The sequence below is a fragment of the Paramisgurnus dabryanus genome, chromosome 6 (assembly GCF_030506205.2).
Source record: "Paramisgurnus dabryanus chromosome 6, PD_genome_1.1, whole genome shotgun sequence".
NCBI lineage: Eukaryota > Metazoa > Chordata > Actinopteri > Cypriniformes > Cobitidae > Paramisgurnus > Paramisgurnus dabryanus.
In genome coordinates, this window is record NC_133342.1 from 28,641,334 (window position 1) to 28,662,436 (window position 21,103).

At 38.1% G+C, this 21,103-nt stretch overlaps 1 protein-coding gene across 2 annotated transcripts; it reads right to left on the reverse strand.

Annotated features, from left to right (window-relative positions):
• Positions 1-65: 65 nt before the first annotated feature.
• On the reverse strand, positions 66-20,112 carry emilin2a (elastin microfibril interfacer 2a). Of its 2 annotated transcripts, none has more exons than XM_065276481.2 (9): positions 19,799-20,112; positions 19,287-19,412; positions 17,695-17,879; positions 15,667-17,562; positions 7,428-7,772; positions 7,306-7,352; positions 7,179-7,230; positions 6,637-6,774; positions 66-649 (listed from the first exon to the last, which is right to left on the reverse strand). In XM_065276481.2, exons 1-9 carry the CDS (start codon positions 19,933-19,935, stop codon positions 321-323), a joined length of 3,255 nt encoding a protein of 1,084 aa, XP_065132553.1. In that variant the 5' UTR covers positions 19,936-20,112; the 3' UTR covers positions 66-320. The 2 variants fall into 2 exon arrangements, with proteins under 2 accessions (XP_065132553.1, XP_065132552.1); XM_065276480.2 differs by having other exon boundaries at positions 72-649; positions 7,179-7,229; positions 7,299-7,352; positions 19,799-20,111.
• Between the last annotated feature and the right edge of the window lie 991 nt (positions 20,113-21,103).

Sequence of the window (21,103 nt, forward strand, 5' to 3'; positions counted from 1 at the left end):
CTAATCAGATTCAATGGATTGTGCTAAGCTATGCTAAAAGTTGTACCGCCAGACCCAGAGATCAGCTGAATGGATTCCAAAACTGTAAAAATCAAACGTTTAACTCTAGGGGAGCTCGAAAATGAGCATATTTTTAAAAAAAAAGTGCAGTGTCCCTTTAATATACTAATTGGCAAACAAGTAACTCCGTGCTGTATTTTCGATAAATAAGCCGAACTCTATTGCATAGTCACACATATTCCATAATGCAGGCAGCATTGTAAATGGCTAGACTTGCATAAAAACAGTCACATTATTAACGCTCCTCGCTGACTTTTGGGTTATCTCCTTGCCTGGGGGGAATATAGAAATATAGCGCTGAAAGTGGAGAGGATCTCTCTAGATTCCGAAACCGCAAGCTTTCCAGCAGTGCGGACCAAAGCCACAGTGTCTCCTTGCCGGAGTGGAAGGATAAGGCTGAAGGACGCAGACCCGCCGCATGTGCACTGATCTGGGGTCAGTCTTGGGTGGCCACTCCAGTAACCTGCTGTGTCCAATTTCTGCACGCTGCGATTGGAGACGGAGAGCGCAGCTTCTGCATGCTCGCCCCGAGGAGCTGTAAGTACAGCGGTGACCAAATAACGGCCATCAGTGGGCACTGTGAAGATCCCTATATGGGAGGATAAGGACAGAGTCAGTTGCCAAGTAGAACATATTCATATTCAAAAACATATTTGTGCAGGATAGTGTTTTGGACCTGGGTTGGCCCTTCGAGAGATCATGAAAATGACCCTTATACATTTATCATAACAAAAAGAACCATAAGTACAGCAAACAATTCACAAAAGAAGACATACAGTACTGAAAATAAGTCAGGTAGGTGACAACTATACAGAAAACACAACACAGGCTGGCGTTATATTGCTTATGGGATACTGTGGCCATGATTCATACATTATTCAGAATTTGAAAAGAAATTTTACATTGATGCATTTGGCAGAGGCTTTTATCCAAAGTATCATACAGTGAATACAAGATCTGTACCCTGGGATTAAAGGGATAGTTCATCCAAAAATGAAAATTCTGTCCCAACATGACTGTGAAAAAATGATGACTGGATATTCATTTTTGGGTGAACTATTCCTTTAAGCCAATGTCCATTGCACTGCTGACGCACTACATCTGCAAGACATGTGGTTTTTAATCAGAGTTCTCTGTTGAAATAAAATGAGATAAATCAGATGTTAAATAAGAGAGGCTTACAAAATATGCAGAGCTGTGGGGCTTAAAGTCTCCATTAATTTAAAAGTTTTTTTATACTTTTAGTATGAATATGATAGCCTTAAGGATAGTGTGCTCCAAGACATTGCCAAAATATGCCCTTTAAAATCCCTGTAAAGTTAAATATTAAATGTGTTCTAAGTTTGTCACACCAAAGAAAAATGTGATGTTAGCCACCCAACTTCCAACCAAATTTGAATAAAATAGATTTGAAAAGAATAAAATAAGTTATCAAAATCATGGAAAAATATGCAGCATTCTCTGCTCTCAACCAACGCCCACTCATGGGAAAGCTGCCGTCTCTCTAAACTTTCAAATACCACTGCAACCTGAATGGATGCTCGTGATTGTGTTAAGGGCATGGCCATGTGCCTGCCTAAAAATTCTAAACTCATAAGTGGTGAAAAACTGTGCAATTCAGTACTACATAGTTTACAGCCTTTGCGTCATGTTTCAGCAATACATTTCTAACATTTATAATGTGTTAAATGATATTCTTTGGACTTTAATATATACAGTACTGTGAAAAAGTCTTAAGCCACCACCACCAGCTTAGTTGTTTTAGCAAAGTTTTAATGTCCATCCATATTTATTTTTCACTCTTTTTTAAGATACAGCAGAAAATACAGGAAATATGAATTTCCTGTATTTTCAGAACTAAATGTCTTCTTCAGGCATCAGTCAGTATTTAGTGTGAACTCTCTTGGCACGAAACACATCTTGAGCTTTTTTAAAGAGACTGAAATCCTGAAGTCATTCTAATTTTATTTAAGTTTAAGAGATCCTGTAGTTTCCCGCTATTGCTCAAGTGGAAGGGGAGTTTACCCTAAAAACTTGACACTTCAGCTTATACTTTTATACTGTTTTTAATACTACAAACACATTTCCTGTATTTTCTGGATAAAGAGACTGAGAAATACTTATATATGATCACTATAACATTGCAAAAACAACACATCTAATGGTAGCATGGTGGCCTAAGACTTTTGCACACTGTATTTAAACATTAAAATCTTTTACATCCATCTATACAAATAAACGATTTTTATGATTATTATTCTTCACTTCGGCTTCTCATCAGATTCCAGGCTGTGGGGTGAACTAAACGCAATTGGCTAATTTAAAAGAGGGAGGAGCCAACTAATATGCCCCGCCCTAACCTCCTGTTTTACTATAAATTACATCAGCCCCAATCAGCATAATATACATCGCAGTGGCGAGGCTACATAAGGGCCACACTGCACACTTTCTGTTTTAGTATTTTTGTCTTGTTTCAGTAAAAATATCAAAAAAAATCTTAAATCAAGATGTATTTTCTCGATGAACAAAATGACCCAAGAAACGAAATCTAGTTTTAGACAAAAAATATAAAATTTAAGTAAATTTGTCCTTAAAACAAGCAGAATTATCTGCCAATGGGGTGAGAAATTTTTTCTTGAAATAAATGTTTGAGGAAAAAGTAAACTTATTTCTAGATTTTTTTCCTCACCCATTTGGCAGATATTTTTATTTTTTAGATTTTGCTCTTAAAGAAAATACATTTTGATTTTAATTTAGATATTTCTACTGAAAACAAAACAAAAATACTAAGAAAAAAAATTTGCAGGGCAAGGTGGCACTGGCTCACTCAGATTGATGGCTGGCCCACCCAGTCAGAAGCGACACAAAATAAAAGTATAAATTCTAATAACCTCTCTCTTTAATAATAATCGCTCAAATACGCATCATTCAGAATTGCATAACTACACTGTAAAAAATTTGCTGTAATTATGCCGCTGGTTGCCAGTAACTTACTGTAGAAGATAAAAAAATGTTTCATGTTCATTTAACTTTGAACAAACTGTTGCCAGTAAATAACATAAATGTAAAATCTACAGTAAGTTACTGGCAGCTAGTTGCCAGTAATACCCAGTAATACTGTCATTTCTACAAGAATTGTTTACAGTGTATTTATATAGAAAGTTTATAATTTACATGGGTTTTTAAAGCTTGCAAATGTTAACATTTAAACCATTTGAAACAATTTGATCGCAAGAAGATGTTAAACTGAGCTGTATTCTGTGTGCACAGACGCACACAAATACTCAAATGGACACACACTCATAAGTGCACGCACGGAGATGTGCCTCTTAAAAAAAGCAGGCAAATACAGAATATCTTTGCGCTTGACAGGACACATACACCCAAAATGATCTCGAAATACCAAATTCTTGCCAAGTATTCTCATAAAAACAATCAGTTATGTCTTAAAGTTATGATTAAAAACATTTTAATTTTCAAAAGCATGCGACTGTTGAGATTTGCATGAATTTAAGGTCTTATTTTCTATTTAGTTTTTTTTAGTTTTTGTTTGTACTGTTTATCTTGTGTTTATTTGATGATTTGCTTTAAAGCACATTGGTCAACAGACATTGTAATTAAAGTGATAGTTCATTTTAAAATGAAAATTCTTTCATCATTTCCTCATCCTCATGTTGTTCTAAACCTGTATGGATTTCTTTTTTTTTGATGAATACAAATGAAGATATTTTGGAAGTATTGTGATAAATGATGAAGAAAATATTTTGAAAAATTATGGTAGGCACACAGTTGACGGTACCCTTTAAATTCCATCATATTTTTTTTATTCCTACTATGGAAGTCAATGGTCACTTACTGCTGTGTGTTTACCATCATTTCTCAAAATATCCTCTTTTGTGTTCATCAGAAAAAATCAATCATACAGGTTTAAAACAACATAAGGATGAGTAAATGATGACAGAGTTTTCATTTTAAAGTGAACTATCCCTTTAAATGTGCTATATAAATAAATTGTAATTGTGAACTGAAAATTGAAAAAAGTGAACGCAAACAGTTCAGAAAGAAATCATATGGATCCATGTTTATTCGGTCTTAAAAGTGGCAGTACACTTAAGAAATCTTCTTACGTTTGTGCTATTATACAGTATGTTTGTGCCATTATTATTATTCACACAACAAAATGGAAATCATTTCTGTAGCTTTAAAAAAATGAAATATATTTCATTTATTGAATAAAGACAATGGCCCTCATTTATCAAAAGTACGTACACCAAATTTCCAGCGTACACCTGGCGTACACCCAAAACCACGGTGACTTTGAGATTTATCAATATGGACGTTGGCGTACGGCACGCTCAAATCCTACGCCAGCTCAGGAGGTGGTGTACGCACATTCTGAGTTAGTGCAGAAATGCGCAAACAATTCCTAACACCACAAAACGCACTGACAAATGAAAATATATGATATATTATGACCCACTGTAAAAAACAAAAACATAGTAATTATAAACTTCAGTGTTTATGTTTATGCAACATGTACTTCAATGTTTAATTTGTGAGACTTTACCGAAGCATTTGATTTGTAGGCATATGTATTCCTTCAGTTGAGAGCATGGGCGCTTTACCTGACGTTTCAGGGCAAAGCATGTGAGCGGATCGGAGCGGAGCCTTGAGCGGTGCGGTAATATTACCATCAAAGCGCCTTTCTAAAAAGTCAGCTCGCTCAGCACCGCTCGTTGAACCCAGAACGCCCTTTGATAATTTGCTAGTTCGAGAATCTGTAAAAACGTCTAGCAAATTATGGAATTAAAGCCTTCTACATAAATGTAAAGTAAAAATCAAAGTTAAGATTGGACAGGAAGAAAACATTGAAAAGAAGTGCGGAGAGACTGTAAAAGTCAGCAAATATTCATCCTGGAATCTGAAGCTGCACATTGAAAGAAAGCACAAGGATGTGCTACGAAAACATGGTAATAATGCATCAAAAGGTAAGCTAGTTACATACTATTCGATGATAAATAAATAGTTACACATGAATAGGTAAGGTAAAATGCTTGTGTTGAATGGAGCCATAAATCCGATCATGATGACATGCGGACAAAATCATGGCCACGAATTATCTTTTATGCTACATTATGAACACTTCTTTTTCTTATTTAGTTTAAAGTATGGCCATAAATATAAAATTCGTTCCCAATATTCAACAGTTTGTTCCTTGGAATTAATTATTATAATATTTCGTCATTACTATTACAATTATTATTACTTCAAATTATGAATTAGTCTAGTAAAACATGTGGATGTCGTGGAAACAAATTGTTAATTTGAATTATATCCGGAGCTCCGTATCAAACGGGATCTTAGCTAACAAACAACTGTATGTAAATACAGAAAAACACACTACAAAAGTTACTACATCATTTTAAAATATTATTTAAAAAAAAATTAACCGAACCATTAAGCAGACATATAATTTAGATGTAGGCAACATTAAACAATAATAATAATAAATAATTATTCTTCTAAATATCAATTAAGCTTCATTAATAATAAAAATAATAATACAAATATTACAAAATGTCATGCAATTATTAATGTGTTTTTAATCCCGCTCTTTAAACTCCCAAATAAAACAATTTTGTTTCTTTCCACTTCCCTGGTTTCTCGTCTTTGCCGTCTTCCATGTGTCAATGTCGTAAAATGAGGGCGTGGGGGAGGTGGAGACTTGAATTTATATGGGCTTGTTATTCTAATGACGATCGTTTTCAGCCGCCGCATTTATGAAGGGCAGATATTGCGTACACCTGAATTTCAGAGGTACGCACAGCTTCATAAATCAGGCGGTGAGAGGAGTGTAAGCATAATCGTACGCCAACATATACGCCCGTTTCTACGCAAGAATGATAAATAAGGGCCAATGTTATTATTAATTTGATTATATTCTCTTCCTAAATACTAATATTATACTTTATTTGTTCCTTTCTATTTCCATATACTTATAATTTCTTGATCTGTTGATATTTTATATTCCCCATTTCCATTTTTTTTGCTGATCGGAAAATTATTCGATCCATGATTCAAAAAATGTAATATAATCACTATATTGTAAAATTATGTCATTTAAAAGAAGTCATTGGATTCCACCCTAAACAGTATTTGAAATTATAATTAGTATGTCGCAAATCATAGTACGTTAAAATGAGTATCCATAAAGTTTCCGGGTGGTCTACTGTAGATCCATGAACACTGAAACGGCTGATATCACCCACAACTCACCGCAAGAGGGCGGAGTTTAGTTGCACTACACAGAATTAACAAATGATGCGGCACTGAATCAATAAATTCAATTACAGAGTAAACATTACATGACAAATAATGAATGAAGAAATGCTTGAATGCAAATATGAGTTATGTTCAAAATGTTTGAATTTTCGGATCACAGTGATACAGTAGTCTTACACAACATGTACTTTCCCAGCACAAAAACAGTACATGCTATTAAGGCAGAGTATAATTATACGAATTGGGACGCAGCTTTAAGAACAACTGTAGTAAAAGAATTGCATCTCAGTTTACCTGTCTGAGGGTTGTAGTGTCTTCCATCATTGACCAGCACCCTATCAAATCGAATGATACCAAAGTCTCCTGAGAAAGTCTGTCTTGTAAGTCCAGCTGAGAATGAGAAGGGGTCCATCGAGAAGTGCTGCTGAGACACTGTTGTGAAAGGAAGTTCAAGGGTTTAAGAGCTGATCGTGACACCATTTTGATTTTTACAATTGTCTAAAATGCAAATATGTAGCTGAAACAAGCTTTTTTTGGTATAGATGGTACAATATAGTCCTACTAAACGTTTTTAAAATGTTAGATTTTGCATCGAATGGATCTCATTACTACAAATCAAATACATATTGTGTGTATGTGAGGGGGGGGGGTGATTGTTGCAACACTGTGACAAATAAAAGACATGTTTTCATTTATTCAAAAAACTGTGGTGAAACTTACTTACTATATCCATCTTTTTCTGAACAATAGATTAACATAATAGAAATACACTGTGTCCTAGCTAAATTCAAGCTGATTCAAGCCATTTTTGGGTATTTTATTTTATTGTAACTGACCTGGAGTTGCAATTGGCCTCTGGTGTGCAGGATTCCATGGAATATGTGCAACTATTATAAGAATAAAATGTTAAAATTCAGCAAGAATTTGAAATAACAGATCAATTGATTTTTATTTACCTTGAGGTTGAGGTTGGTTTGTATTATATAAGACGGGATTGACAGGTCGATATCCTATGAAACAGAGAAAAAACTATTTTCAAATACTGTTGACGCTTCAAGCCTTGCAAACCCTATTTCACATCATACCTGGTGCACCTGCAAATCCTGTCACGTGCGTGTCCGTGTCTTTCGAGGTGTGATCCCGTCTGACCGTTACTCTGCGCATATACCCAGGTGGACCGGCTTGCCCCGTGACCACCACCGGCTTGTGTACGGCGGGTTGGTTGGGGTGGGTGGGCTGCCTGGGCGGCTGTGGGAAGTAGGGCTGGCGTGAGATGGTGGGCTGGCGAACTTGGGGACGGCCGGTCACTGGCACTGTTCTGTGGGGTATTACCAAAGGTATGTGGATATGAGGAATATAGGGTCTATGGGGTTGTAATGGAGATCTGGTGTCAGGGACAGATGCAGGTTTCTCTTGCCTCACTGGCAGGCCTGTGTGAGGGAAAAATTGGGAATGGAGATTTAGTTTTTGTTGGCAGTGCTAATACAGAGTATAAAACCAAATGGACAAATCAGATGTCACTAAATGAACAAAAGATGAAGAATATCCGATATACACTATTTTCAATAAAATGAAAGTTAATGAGTTGTCACTCCAAATACAACAGTATAATGAATTCACTACGAGACATATTCCAAGTCTTTTGAGGCCGTATGATAGCTTTTGAAATTTAAGATTTTTTTCCCCTTCCAATGGGCTTCTACTGTATTTTTGCAGTATTGGAAAACAGTGGCCTTGAATATTTTCCAAGATTTCATCTTTATTTCCATGAAATGAACAAAACCATAAAAGCAGTGGCGGCTCGTGACTGCTCAGTTGAGGGGTGCAAATTCAAAATATGTGTTTGGAGTGTCATGTGTGTTGCTTGTGTTTTCAAAATATGTGTTTGTTGCGTCATTTTAACCCTGTGCATCACGTGTTTTGTCAAAATAAGTGCGTGCTGCACATGCATCAAAACCGTTTATGATAAAAGAGACGCTCACGTTCACAAAATACATGCAAGACGCTCCCTTAACAGTAAACTGTAATTATGCATGAGATTATGCGAGGATCTTGACAAGACACGTGAACACACATTTTGAAATTACAAACCACACACATGACAGGCTACATACGCTAAATAGGCATCGAGCGCCATCGAAAAAAAAAAAGTCACCGCCCGCCACTGCATAAAAGTTTAGTAAACCATGAAGTTGAGTAAATATAAATAAACCTATTCATTTAATTATACACAGAAATATAAAGTTAATTGAAAGTCCGGTAAAGTCAGATTGGCCGCATTCATTTCACAATATCATCCATAAAGTATCCTAATGGCATGCAACCCATAATGTAAAATCTCTCATAAAACTATTTACTTCTAATATTGTTTTAGTGTGTCAGACTTCATAAAGTATTTACACCAACAGAGATGTTTTTAAAAAGCCACGAGAGGAAGCTTTAATGCTCCATTCAAGATTGTTTTAAAGGAGGTAAATCTAATATTTACAATGCCTTTGGTCCTGATGCTGTGCTTTCAGTCTGTGAGAGACAGAAAATCTATTTTTAAACATCACACTTTTTTACACTTCTCTCATGTATCTCACATGCATCTATTTTTCCAAAACCGTCTTATTTCAATCTGTTATATGCTTTAAAAAAAAAATCTCGTCCTACCAGATGTTGTTGTCTAAATTGAGAAGTGAAGTGCGTCATTTCACAGTAGGGTCTATTTTAAGTTCTGATTTTATTGGCTGTAGTAGAAATGGATCCAAAAGTGGGCGGGGTTTGAGTCCCACGAGTTCACTTCAAAGCTAATCAGCTGATATTGGCAAAATGCACTCGGCTAAAATCATGCGTCAGTGCTGTTTGTCTGCATTTAGCTGCTGCCTAAATATCAGATTTCACACAAACATATTCCCACATACATTACCTCCCCCAAGGGATAGCGGGCATTTATCTGTGCGTTTCCCACACAGTCTATTTGGCACTCAGATCAGAAACAGACTCATCATTACACACAGTGCATTACAACAGGAACACAAATCACAAGGATACTGGATGCGGGGACTCAGGTGACACGGCTCTTACAGCTGAGAGGTTTTAATGTGTTAAAATGACTTCACCAAAAATTAATTTATGACTGTACTATGTCAAAATGGTCTTTTGGTTGACAGTTTCTGGTCTGGAAAGCAACACACACACAAACTGAGTTGCCAGCAGGTAACCTTACTCGTGGCTCGATCCAATGTGAGAATTTCCAGAAGGGTCCTGTGCAACTTGAACCCCAGAAACACCTTTTAGTTTATCAATAAAAATTCAGTATATCTCATCACACGACGTGCATTAGTATTAGTAAATAAATAAAAGCTTACATACACCGTTGGAAAAAATTGTCAAAAATTGTCCTAGTTATCACTGGTGTGGCAACCTAAAGAGTTTATAATGGCGCTTTCCATTGCATAGTACCCCAAGGTTTGGGTTAGGTTGGGACAGCTCACCTCATTTTGGCTTGGTTATCTTTTCCATCGAGTTTCGTAACACTTCGGAGTGGCAAGGATTATAGGTGTGTCGTTATATTTGTGCTGCCTACTACTGTGACATCATACAAGTGAGAGCATTGTTGGAATGCTACTGAACTACAAACCCAAAGCGCAGTGACTACGCATTTGGTCAAAATTGAGTTAAGAGTTGAAATGGGGATTGGGAGATCTGTTGTGTCTTGTGACAAAGTCTCCTGGTTCAATTTTGTCCCATTTCAGAGAAATGTGTGTTCCAAAATTGCAGTAACATGTTTGACTGGCTGGTGTATAAAACTTTATGGGCATTTTTCTTGGTTTCAGTGTTTGCGTAGTTACTGCACTTAGCCTTTGTAGGGCAGTACGGTATACATCCCCATACATTCATTTATTTCTCAGTCCGCCACAAAAATAAAACTTGCCACCACAAATAGATGTTTACACACCGCGTTTATCACTACTTCTGTTTCACATGACAGTTTCTGTACAAACTCCCATGGCGGCAAGTTAAGTTGCATTTAAGACGTGCGCTTTGCGAATGTGCCGCCACAATCTGCAAGTCTGGAAAAGACTGGTATGGTGTTCCTGATTATCAACCTGTAGATGTTTTTCATCGCTAAAATGGAGTTTCGGAACTAATAGCAGAGCACAGACGACAACATGTTTACTTGAGACAGCGCAAGCTAGCATGAAGGTAAAGCTAATCTTTTACATTATAGCGATGATGCTGGAAGTGATGATTCTCTCAGACCAATCAGTGATCTACAGTGTTTTCGCATCACGTTTTGGTATTAGCTCGGGTCGCTTTGAACCTCAACTGAGGTGGTACTAAAAACGTATCAGGTACTACGTACTGCACCCAGTGGAAAAACACCCCAAATTAAGCTAAACCGACCCAAATCAAACCAAACCGTGGGGTACTATGCAATGGAAAAACTCCATAATATAATACCTCACAAGTATCAAAGAGTGAATATTGGTTAGGTACAAATTGGTATTATATGTATACATATCTCAACCTAAATGGTACATATTAGGACCTTTTGAATACTGCCCCAGTGACAGCTATAGGAAGTATTTTTTTTGGACACTGTAAAGAATAAAAAAGATCTCGCCTCAAGTAGTGACAGATTCAGTGAAAGCAGGAAAGAGTTTCTCCAACATCCTCTGACTGAGATATCAATCAACAGGATGTGAGAGAAAGCACAGAAGCGTGGAACTAAACTGATAAGGGTGTGGAGGGGAACCATGTGAAGTTAGGATTCACTTTAGGGACTATCAGGAGAAACTCAAACTATTAGACGACGTGATGGTGAGAAATATTCCCACTGGTCAGTCATGGTCTCCAAAACAAACAAAATTGAGGGTTTTTTCTGAGTGCATCTGATTAGAAGCCAGAAAAATGAATCAACATTAGTTGTGGGCGTTTTCTATTCATCCCAAAACATTATGAGACTAATGTTAAATCAATGAAGACCCATTAGAGTAAATTACGAGAATCCGAGCTGTGAGGCTTCACGGCACAACGGCTCAAGGCTTAGTCACAGTATTCCAGTATTGTGCAATGTGTCTCTGCCATGATCCGAAGCCAAAGAGTTTGAGTAATGCCGAAGCTATTCAGGGATAAGGTCTAATGTGCTTCAACTTTTTAACTGTATCGTGTCTCACAATAGCTTAAAAACAACAAAAGCCGAAACATATGTTAGGAGAAACATACACAACAGCCTGGCACATGTGTTGTCGTGGAACATTTAGCTTTATCATGGGCTGCAATGCAAAATTACAGTCTAATAATGCTTCATTAAAGCTAATCTTCCATTTAAAGTCCTTTAGATTTATATAAAGATAAACTTTTAGCGCATTAACACAAGGTCATCCATTAGCCAATGTTCTTGGAAGAGGGGCAATAGAAGGGAGCTGAAAAAATATCCACCTCCACCCTTATCAGGAATGATTACATCAGCCTTTAACAGGAGGCTCCTAGGATGGCGTGACATCACAGTCATACGAAAACTGAACATCTGCATTTGGGTGTGGGAATTCATCACCTCCAGAGGCCCTTACATTGACTTTAGGACATAATGAATACCAGACCCACGACTGAACTCAACTCCTCGGTTGTATATAGGCAGTGAAAGCAGGACAAAAGATCATTAAAGACCACACATATCTTAAGCTCGTAAAGAAAAGGGATTTTGGCTTGCAATCCATACAAGAAACTAACCATAACCTTGTAAGGAAGAAAGCTGAAGTGAGAGTTAAAATCGTGTCTCTTAAATCTAAACAACAGTTTGTAAATTAAGCGCACAAGCGTATATTAATACATCGGTCAAGTTGCTACGTTGCTTGGTAACTGTATACAGCCCATAGTTAGGTTAATGAAGTATTTGCTCGGCTTTCATTCTGACTATTATTCTAACATAGAAATATTTATTGAACTTTGGTATTTTTAGCATAATGTTGAAGCTGTTTAATAAAAGCAAGAAGCCAACCCAGTCTGCAGAACATTGATCTAACCAAGAGTAAGGATTTACTGGATGCTTTTGAACACCCCTTACGGTAAATAATAATACATTATATATAAAACTTGTTTTAAAGGAAAAGAGTATAGAGAATACCCAACGTTAAAAGCTTACGATCAGGACCCAAGTGATCAGTTAATTCAGTTCTCTTTACATTAAAGAAAGGCGCTTTCAAAAGGCACGTAAAGTTAAAGTCCACCTAGTCGATAATTTATCCCTTAAAAATCATCTTTTAACATTAAAACAGCATATGGAAAAGTTTTGTTCTGTGATGATAATTTCTTCATGCCTGAATATGCTAATTAGTCCCCGCCTCTACTCAATCACACCAGCTCAGACCATAGATATATATGTACACAGATGCTGTATTCGGGTTCGAGTTGCGCATCACAGAATTAGACCTGCAATTGTTTCAGCACTGAGTTTGTGCACCATACATATCTATGGCTTACACTGCCTGATCCACTCGTTCGGCTGTGTTGTCATGATTGGTTGCATAGACAGAGCACATATATTCTAATTTGAAAACCACGCCCACTGGGAGAAAACAATCCAATCATCTCCATTCACTTTGTATGACATGAGGCTGATGCCTAAAATCTGCTGTGTGACAGGGTGTACAGCAAACAAGCTAAACAACCCAGAAATACGTTTTTATAAGCAACCGAGCCGTAAACCCAGCCTTTAAGGAGACAAAAGTGGATTGCCGATTACGTTTCTCTCCAGTGGGCGTAGTTCTAATAATAGTAGTACAATGAAAAGTTGTCTGTATTCACTTTTGTGTCTTTAAACGCTCACAATTTGGTGTCGACAACTTATAAAAACGTATTTCTGGGGTTTTTGGCTTGTTTACTGTACCCCTGTCACATAGCAGCTTTTAGGCATTATTCTTGTTTTTGTTATAAGCCAGAAATGACAAGGAGGCAGCCTCACCAGGGCTTTGAACCAGATTTTTTCCCATATTGGTTCGTTCCGAACAAAAACAGTTTTTAAACATTTCCGTATTCGGTTCAACCCTAACATTGATGTTCCTGAACCGGTTAGAACAAAAAAATCAAGTTCCCGAACCAAATAACTTTCCATGTCAGCTGTGGGACATACAAATAAGTAGGCTGATCATTAGGTGATAAACTTTAATTATTAGTCTACATAAGTCTCTATCTTGTTATCAAACATTAAAAGGCTACATTATGTAAGCAGCATAACTGTAATTCTGACATGCCTACATTTGTTGAGTGCACTTAAACACGCGCACACACACAGACGGAGGATGAATTTCAAACGGGGCTTGGAGAAGAAGATGCAGCCTAAACAGTATAAGTGAAAATTACGTTGTTTTTCAGTGCTTTATTTGCCAAATGTATTTTAATGGACTACAGTATGAGACACAGTAGCGCATCTCTCTCTCAAGTTTACACAATAAGAGTTCTGATCTTTGAAGAGTATAGGTATAATCACGTTTGATTGGAGTTCGACCGGACACATTTAACCGCATGTGCGTCTGAGCGTACAGAAAATTGCTCACTTTAGCGCCTTTTTGTGGTTAAATTGTTTCAAATCACTTAAGTGTTAACATTTGCAAGCCTTTGAAACACGTGCAAATGATAAACTTTCACCCTATTTAAATTTGCGTATTAATCCGCAAATCGCATGCAAGCCAAAACGTGGGTCGAGATCTGTCCGGATCACGGATCAACTGCGACCCATTACACCACTAATTAGTATTAAAAAAACAAACATCTCTAGATACTTGGTAGCTTACAATAGTCCCTTTCACGCATACAGTCTTGTTTACAGACTTTTCCACACACATGCTGATTAAAAGTCGAGCACACCTGAAGTTTACATCCACATTTCTTCACCAAAGTTGTTTAAAACAGCTTACCATCGAATTGCCGACGTCCTTAGTACGCCCTCTGTGAAGCCTAATGTGCAAACAGTACTGTTGTTTAAGACGCATTTTTGGTTTAACTTCACCTAATGCAATGTTGTTTGGTCACAAGGAACTTCGCGACCATCAGCGTTTACCACAGATGTGAAAACAACAAAATACGGACCATGGATATGAACGACGTGGATAGTTTACAAATACAACACCGAGCTTGCCGCGCGCCACAGGTAACTTCCGCTTTCACAACTAATTTACCGGTATTTTGATTCTGATGTGTGAATGATGTCTTACTGGTAAAAAGACGGAATGTCACTGCGTGTGTGAACAGCACATTTTTGTATTCACTGGTAAATTCATTCTGGTAAATTCATGGTAATTTTCCAGAATTACTGTGTGAAAGAGGCTAATATTTACTTCTTATTGAGTATTAGAGACTTGGGCTTGAGTAGGCTACTTGCTGGTGGAAAGCTTATAATTTCTCCATTGAGTCAATGACGACCGGAAGTGAACTTCACCAAGTCAAATTGCACAGAAATCTTGTCAAAGAATGAAAAAAAAATAACGGTATTAACCAGTTACCGATATTTTAAATAAACGATTCTGTTCCGGAACATATATTTTTTTAAAGTTTCTGGTTTCGTTCCGTGAACCGGTTCTAAGCCTTGAGCCTCACGCAATACAAAGTCAGTGGAGACGGTTGGATTGTTTTCCCCCCGGTAGGCGTGGTTTTCAGGTTATGACGTGTTGCGCTCGGTCTCCATGTTAGTGATATAGAAAACCGAGGTGATATTAAACCGCGGCCTTTGGAAAACTGCAGTTTTATGAGGAAAATACTCAGCAATGGTGTTGAATGATGAATTTGCACATGGTTTGTTTTAAAGCATATTTAAAACACCACACAGACATATAAACATCAATAAAAACTTGATTTTCACCACATGGGGACTTTAACAATATAGGACTGTTCTAAGAACCTTCCTAGATCAAATTATATATATATTACTTGCTAAGCATTCCTGCAAATAAAATCAGAGGGATCCATTCCAATATGACTAACTGTTGTTTTGACATATTATGGGCATGTATGCCACAGGAAACCTTTTTTTGGCCCCCTGTTTCTCAACAGCTACGGGGCATAGTAGGTTATTGTATACAGTATGTATTGCCTTATTGATTCAGTATGGAAAAGATTTGACATGAATATTCAAGCTCTTAGATAACGAAAAGCATTTTAATAAAAAGATGAGAAAATAAAAATAGCTAGTACTAAAAAAAGAGAACTACTACAGTCAAATACAATGACTGACTTGTGCTTTGGTAGCAATCATTCAGTTTCCAACACCAACCTGGCTTATATGAATAAAGGGATGTGTGGCTTCCTCATATTTCCATTTTTATTTGAATGAAAGCTTACCTTGTTCTCTAGTTGTATGGTCCTTAAGGATCTGCTTAGCAATGTCTGTTAGCTGGATTTGATAATTCTGAAGGGATTTCTGAAGAGCTGTGATCTCTCCTGAATGGCTACCCAGAGTGCTGTTCATCTTTGCCACTTGCTTCTCCAAGTCCCCTGAAAGGGCCTGGAAATGATTTGCCCCACCATCAAGGCGTCCACAGATCTTCTCCAGAGCAGTTACCCTGTCGTCCACTGCGGACACACCCTTAACTACTCCGTCTGCGCTGAACTTACACACGCTCAGCTCTGTAGTTACTCGAGAATTCAGTGCGTCCAGTTTGTCTCGTAGTTCTTCAATCTGGTTATTACTTGGTCTGCTTCCTACATGAAGACCAGGGATGCTTACCTCCCCCAAATTGCAGCATGTGGAGTTCAATGTGTGAAGATCTTGGCTAATTTTGCGTACCGTATCTCCTAATCCTTTTACATTTCCAGTCAACCCATTAACATTTTCAGTCAAATTATTGAGTCTTTTGTTGGTGTCCTGAATATGACCATTGATAAACTGTTTTTCGGGCGACGTCCTTGTAATTGTATCTTCTAATGCATGAAGCTTTGCTACGTTGTTAACAATATCAGAACGCAAGACATCCAAGTCATTTCTGTAGAGCCTAACGTCCTTCAAAAGATTTTCCAGATCCTCTACTTTTTGGGAATCGGTGGGTGTGTTGGTTGTGCAGCCGGCTGAGCATATCTGAGAAATGGCGTTAAATTTGTCATCCAATCCCTGTAAACGGTTCTTATTAGAGTTCACCTGAGATTGAAGTGTATCAATAAATGGCCCTGGAAGGGAATTGTTGTTGATCTCAATCAGCATGGTGGTGAACTGGTCCTGTACATCCATCAGTTTCTCATTCAGGAGCTGACGGAGCGCATCCACCTCATCCGTAATTTTCGCTGTAAGTTTCTCATCCACGTAGAAGCAATACGTTTCTGTGTTTTTCTCAGTGACGTTCATCCTGTCCTCCAGGTCCTCTATACGGTCGCCGAAAATATCTTCTAACTTCAGCGCGGACAGATGCTCCAACTCGTTGTCCATGCGGGCATTGAGGATGCGATGGGCTTCTGCCACTTGTTTAATTTCCCGCCTCAAGTCACTGTAGTCACCATTCCCGATTACATCGGTCGTTTGCCGGTTCGTGCGCACCAGACCATCCGACATGGACATATCAAGGCGAAGGTCGCGAATCTCCTTTCTAAGCTCGGCCTCCTTGTGTTGCACTAGATCAGTGAGGCTAACGTAGCCACTGTCCTTTCCGTCTTCACAAGCCTTTTGAAGAGAATGAATCTTATCGTCGCATGCATTTTTGAGATTGGTCATCTGGTCCTCCATGTTTGCAACAAGCTCCTTCTTGAGTTTCTCAAATTTTCCATCAATATACGTCTGAAGCATATCTGCATCCAGCGGGGTGGCGCCTGTGAGTGGCAGGCCTTGTGAGGCATCCATAAGCATTCGGATCTGTCCGTCGTGTCCCGTCACCGTTCCTCGCAGCTCCTCGAGAGCTTCGTCTTTGCTTTTAAGTGCATCTGTCATATCACTCAACCTGGCCAGCACTTTCTCGATTTCCCTCTCTTCGTGGGTGTGTCCTCTCATGGCCTGGTGGCCGTCCAGATGCACGGCACTCTCCTCCGTGCCACCTGCTCTTGCGCTGTCAGGTCCGCTCCTGTCATTGAGGAGAGTAATGAGCATCTTGCTGGTGTCCTCTTGTAGGTCTGTGCGCAGGTTCTCAGCCATACCCGTCATGGCTGTCTGGAGATCCAGTACGGTCTGAGAAAGCCGCTGCACTTCTTCCTCCAACATACGTGTTTTGTCAGCTCGTCTGACATCATATTGTCCATTTTCACGTCTCTCTGACCCTGCGGTAACAAAATAAATGTGAAAGCATGAATCGTAAACATGTCAACTGTATGAGTGGGATAAGCTTCAGTTAGTCTTCTGATGCCATAATTGCTATTATTTCAAATCATACACTCAAGTGCATGTCCTACTTTGCGCATGTCGTGGTTGTCCAGGATGGGGAACTTGGCGCGACTGTGGATGCACCGTGTCTCTGTTTGGAGAGCCTTTTAGTTCTCTGCAGTCTGGACCCTGGTATCCTGGACAGCATCTCCATTCCAGCTCGGTCACAGTCTTGTATGCTATCTTGTAAGTAGGTCGAAAGCGAGTCCGATATCTGGGGAGAAAAGTGATTGAGATGACCTTTTACATGAGCTGAAAGGTAAAAACCAAAAACATTTGGACTGTAGACTCTCATTAAAAAGGATTTGATCAAACCATGCCTTAAGCCACTTATTGGTATTACTTTGAACCTTGAGTAATAGTCCATGAACTGACAGTATTGGCTCAATTACAGGATGAAAGGAAAGGTAAAGATGAGCATTAACTTTTTTTTGGCCTAGTCTGTTTAAGACTCTCTTAATGGTGTTGATATTGTTACCTCTAAACAATAATAAGTTCTTGTAAAACTTTAATTATAAAACTAATTAACGAATTACCCCCCCACACACAAAAAAATCAGTCTCGTCACAGTTGCTTTGGAAAAAGTGTTTGCTAAATAAATAAATGTTAATCAATGTAGGTTAAATTTAAAATGTACTGTGGTAGATCAACAAATCGTACCATATTAATTTTATTTTTGTTTATTTGTAGTTGTACAATAATTATATTTATTTTATGTATTATGTTTATAATACATTTTACCCTAAATATATTTTACCAATCAAACCCGTGACCCAACGTGTTTTCCAAGCAAAAAACAGGTGACATCATTTCCGGTGTCAGTCATAATGCAATTAATGAATCAGTGGTCAGATTAGTGTGTAGCGTTTTCTATAAAAACAAGTTGGTTTCCTGTTCCAGACCAGGCTTTAATGGAGTAAGTAAATGTCATTAACTTTCCATTTATACTTAATGTTTATAATATAATAATCAAAATAATCTTTTCCTGTCAGTGATAACTGAAACCAGAGAAATGTGTAAGCAATCCAAGTCAACTGCAGGCCGGGCTTTCGTTTCCGCGCATAAAATGGGTAAAACAGTCGTGTGCACAGATTGAAAGAATTTCCAGGTACGACATAAATAATAACTTTTACTCCTGGTACTATAACAGAATCAGTTTATCTGTGAAAACTAAACCACTTTGCCACGTTTACATACAACTTTAGTTCGTCTAATGCCACAAACACACTAGGTCCACACCATATAAAATAATCCATATACCCAAGTCTTTAAATGTGAACAGGGCGCGAATTAAGGTTTTCATGGTCGGCTCCAGAGTAAACACAAACTACATTGTGGTATCTGGCTAACATGGCGGCTTTTATTGGCAGATTATTTATTGGCGGAGTCCATGAAGAGCACACAGTAGGTGTGTTCGATCTATGCAGTGCTGCGCAGACGCGATGATTGTATGACCTCAGAGTACCGCGACAGCACGCTGCTTTCGATTAGCTATCGCGGAATTTTGCCGTCATACGCCTATCGGTCTGGGCAGCGCTGCATGAAGTAGAACATATTTCATCCTTTAAGTAGCTAACGCCAAAATTTCCACACACCCCTCCCGGTCTCTGGAGGTACTTACATCACAGGCTGCTCACAGTCAGGCTGATGCTCTGGACAGCGCGCGGCTTCAGGCTCAACGTAACTTTCCACACTGCCTTGCACAGTGCAGCTGACGTTCTTTTGGACAATAAAAGCGCACCAGTTTCTGTAAAGAGTGTACAAATAAACAAAACATTTTAATCATTTGAGGTTGACAACAAAATACACGTCACGGTTTGATAAACAAAAATGTGTAAAACGGGTTTGAAAAGAAGCAATTGTTTTTACCACCCTGAAACCATTGAAATGTTAATTCCCTAAAAGAAAATGGGTGTTCAATAAATCGATTGGCCTCGTTTGTTGCTTAAGCGATTTAACAAATGACGAAGTGTATGTCTCTTATTGGGGAATTAAGATTTGTGAGTTAAATTTGCTTTATCGTCGTATGGAGAGAAATTAACAAAAACACCGTTTAATCGACAAACTCGTGAATTTAAATAGTAAATATGCATTTGTAACATTCATAACAATTTTGAGTTAACTGTTACTTACTTATTTCTGTGCCTGTGAACTGCTCCTGAATATGCGCTACCCTCGAACAAGCTTGACGGATATCCATAAGTGAGCGAAAAGCTTATGATAAAGAGACATGTTAACTGTAAACCCGATAAAGTTTGCTTGCTATTCATTGTTTTAAAAAAAGTCTAAACCTGAAACTTATTCGCGTGAGAAGAGCTGAGCACTGTTTCAGCCTCTAAAGGCCAAATAATACAGAGTTCATGCAAGTTACGTCTGAGTTTGACAAAGTTTGCGAAGTCCGAAAAAAATTGAAGGTGGACTCTAGTCTACCATGGGTTCAGTCCGCCGCCTATCTGAAAGATGGGGGTAGGGGAAGTGCTTAAAAAACAATAGCGCCCCTGCTTACCCCACCATGCCTGTTGCTTGTTTTAAGTGAACACAGTTTCCTTGCTCAATTGGAAACATCTGCCTTTTATCTCAGTTACAGGAAACTATTACTATCAAGTAAACTCAAACTCAGCAAATCTAGAGCGAATACAAAAAGAAACAGACTGTTTGTTTGTTGTAAATTAATAAATACATTAATTAGAATCAGAAATTTGTCCTGAGACAAACTCAGAGGTGGGTTCTGTCACCAAGCCAGTTGCATAACCGCTTACTAGCCAAATAAGTCATCTTACTTTTACTCTTTATCCAAGACTGGTTTTAACTTTTGTAATCAGTTACATTTATTGTTTGGTTGGTTTGATTTGAATCTGAAAAGTAATGCTTATCCACCAAACCTTCTGGTTCTTTATAGTGGAAAGGGTTTACTATAAAGTAGTAAGAAATAAATGTTCCTTTAAAGTACTGGTGACTGAACATTCATTTTGGTAACCAATGGTTCTTCTGTAGCTCGGACCCTTTATCTAACAGTTATTTTTAAAAGTGTACATACAGTCCTTATCTGACAGTGACGGACACACTTGTCACGGTCTTAAGATATGTGTGGAGGCTGCAGTGAAGAAAACATGCACACGAAGATTTCTTATTTATTTTCATTGAACTACATTCAATAATATGAAGTCTTCATTACCTCACTGTGCAGAGGGTGTGAACAATTACGCATGATGTCAGTGATGTCCTTCATTACATTTTTGTAAGTTTAGTTGTTTGGAACATTTTACCTCCATTTATAAATGTTTATTTTATTTATAGGGAAAATAGTATGTTTCCCAGGATTAAAGATGGACCCTATTCCAGGTTTCTCACCTGATTTTGGATTGATTGATTGCATTGCATAAATACTTAAACTTTTCGGAAAAAGGCATAGGCTTTATGGATTCACTGTCGAGACGC

Excerpts from the sequence above, each read along its gene's own strand:
- emilin2a (XM_065276480.2), bottom strand. The coding sequence starts at position 19,935 with ATGAATAGCAAGCAAACTTTATCGGGTTTACAGTTAACATGTCTCTTT. Across the intron at positions 19,413-19,798 it reads GTTCACAGGCACAGAAATAA|AAACTGGTGCGCTTTTATTG; the intron begins GTAAGTAACAGT and ends CACTCTTTACAG. Across the intron at positions 7,230-7,298 it reads AAACCAACCTCAACCTCAAG|TTGCACATATTCCATGGAAT; the intron begins GTAAATAAAAAT and ends TTCTTATAATAG.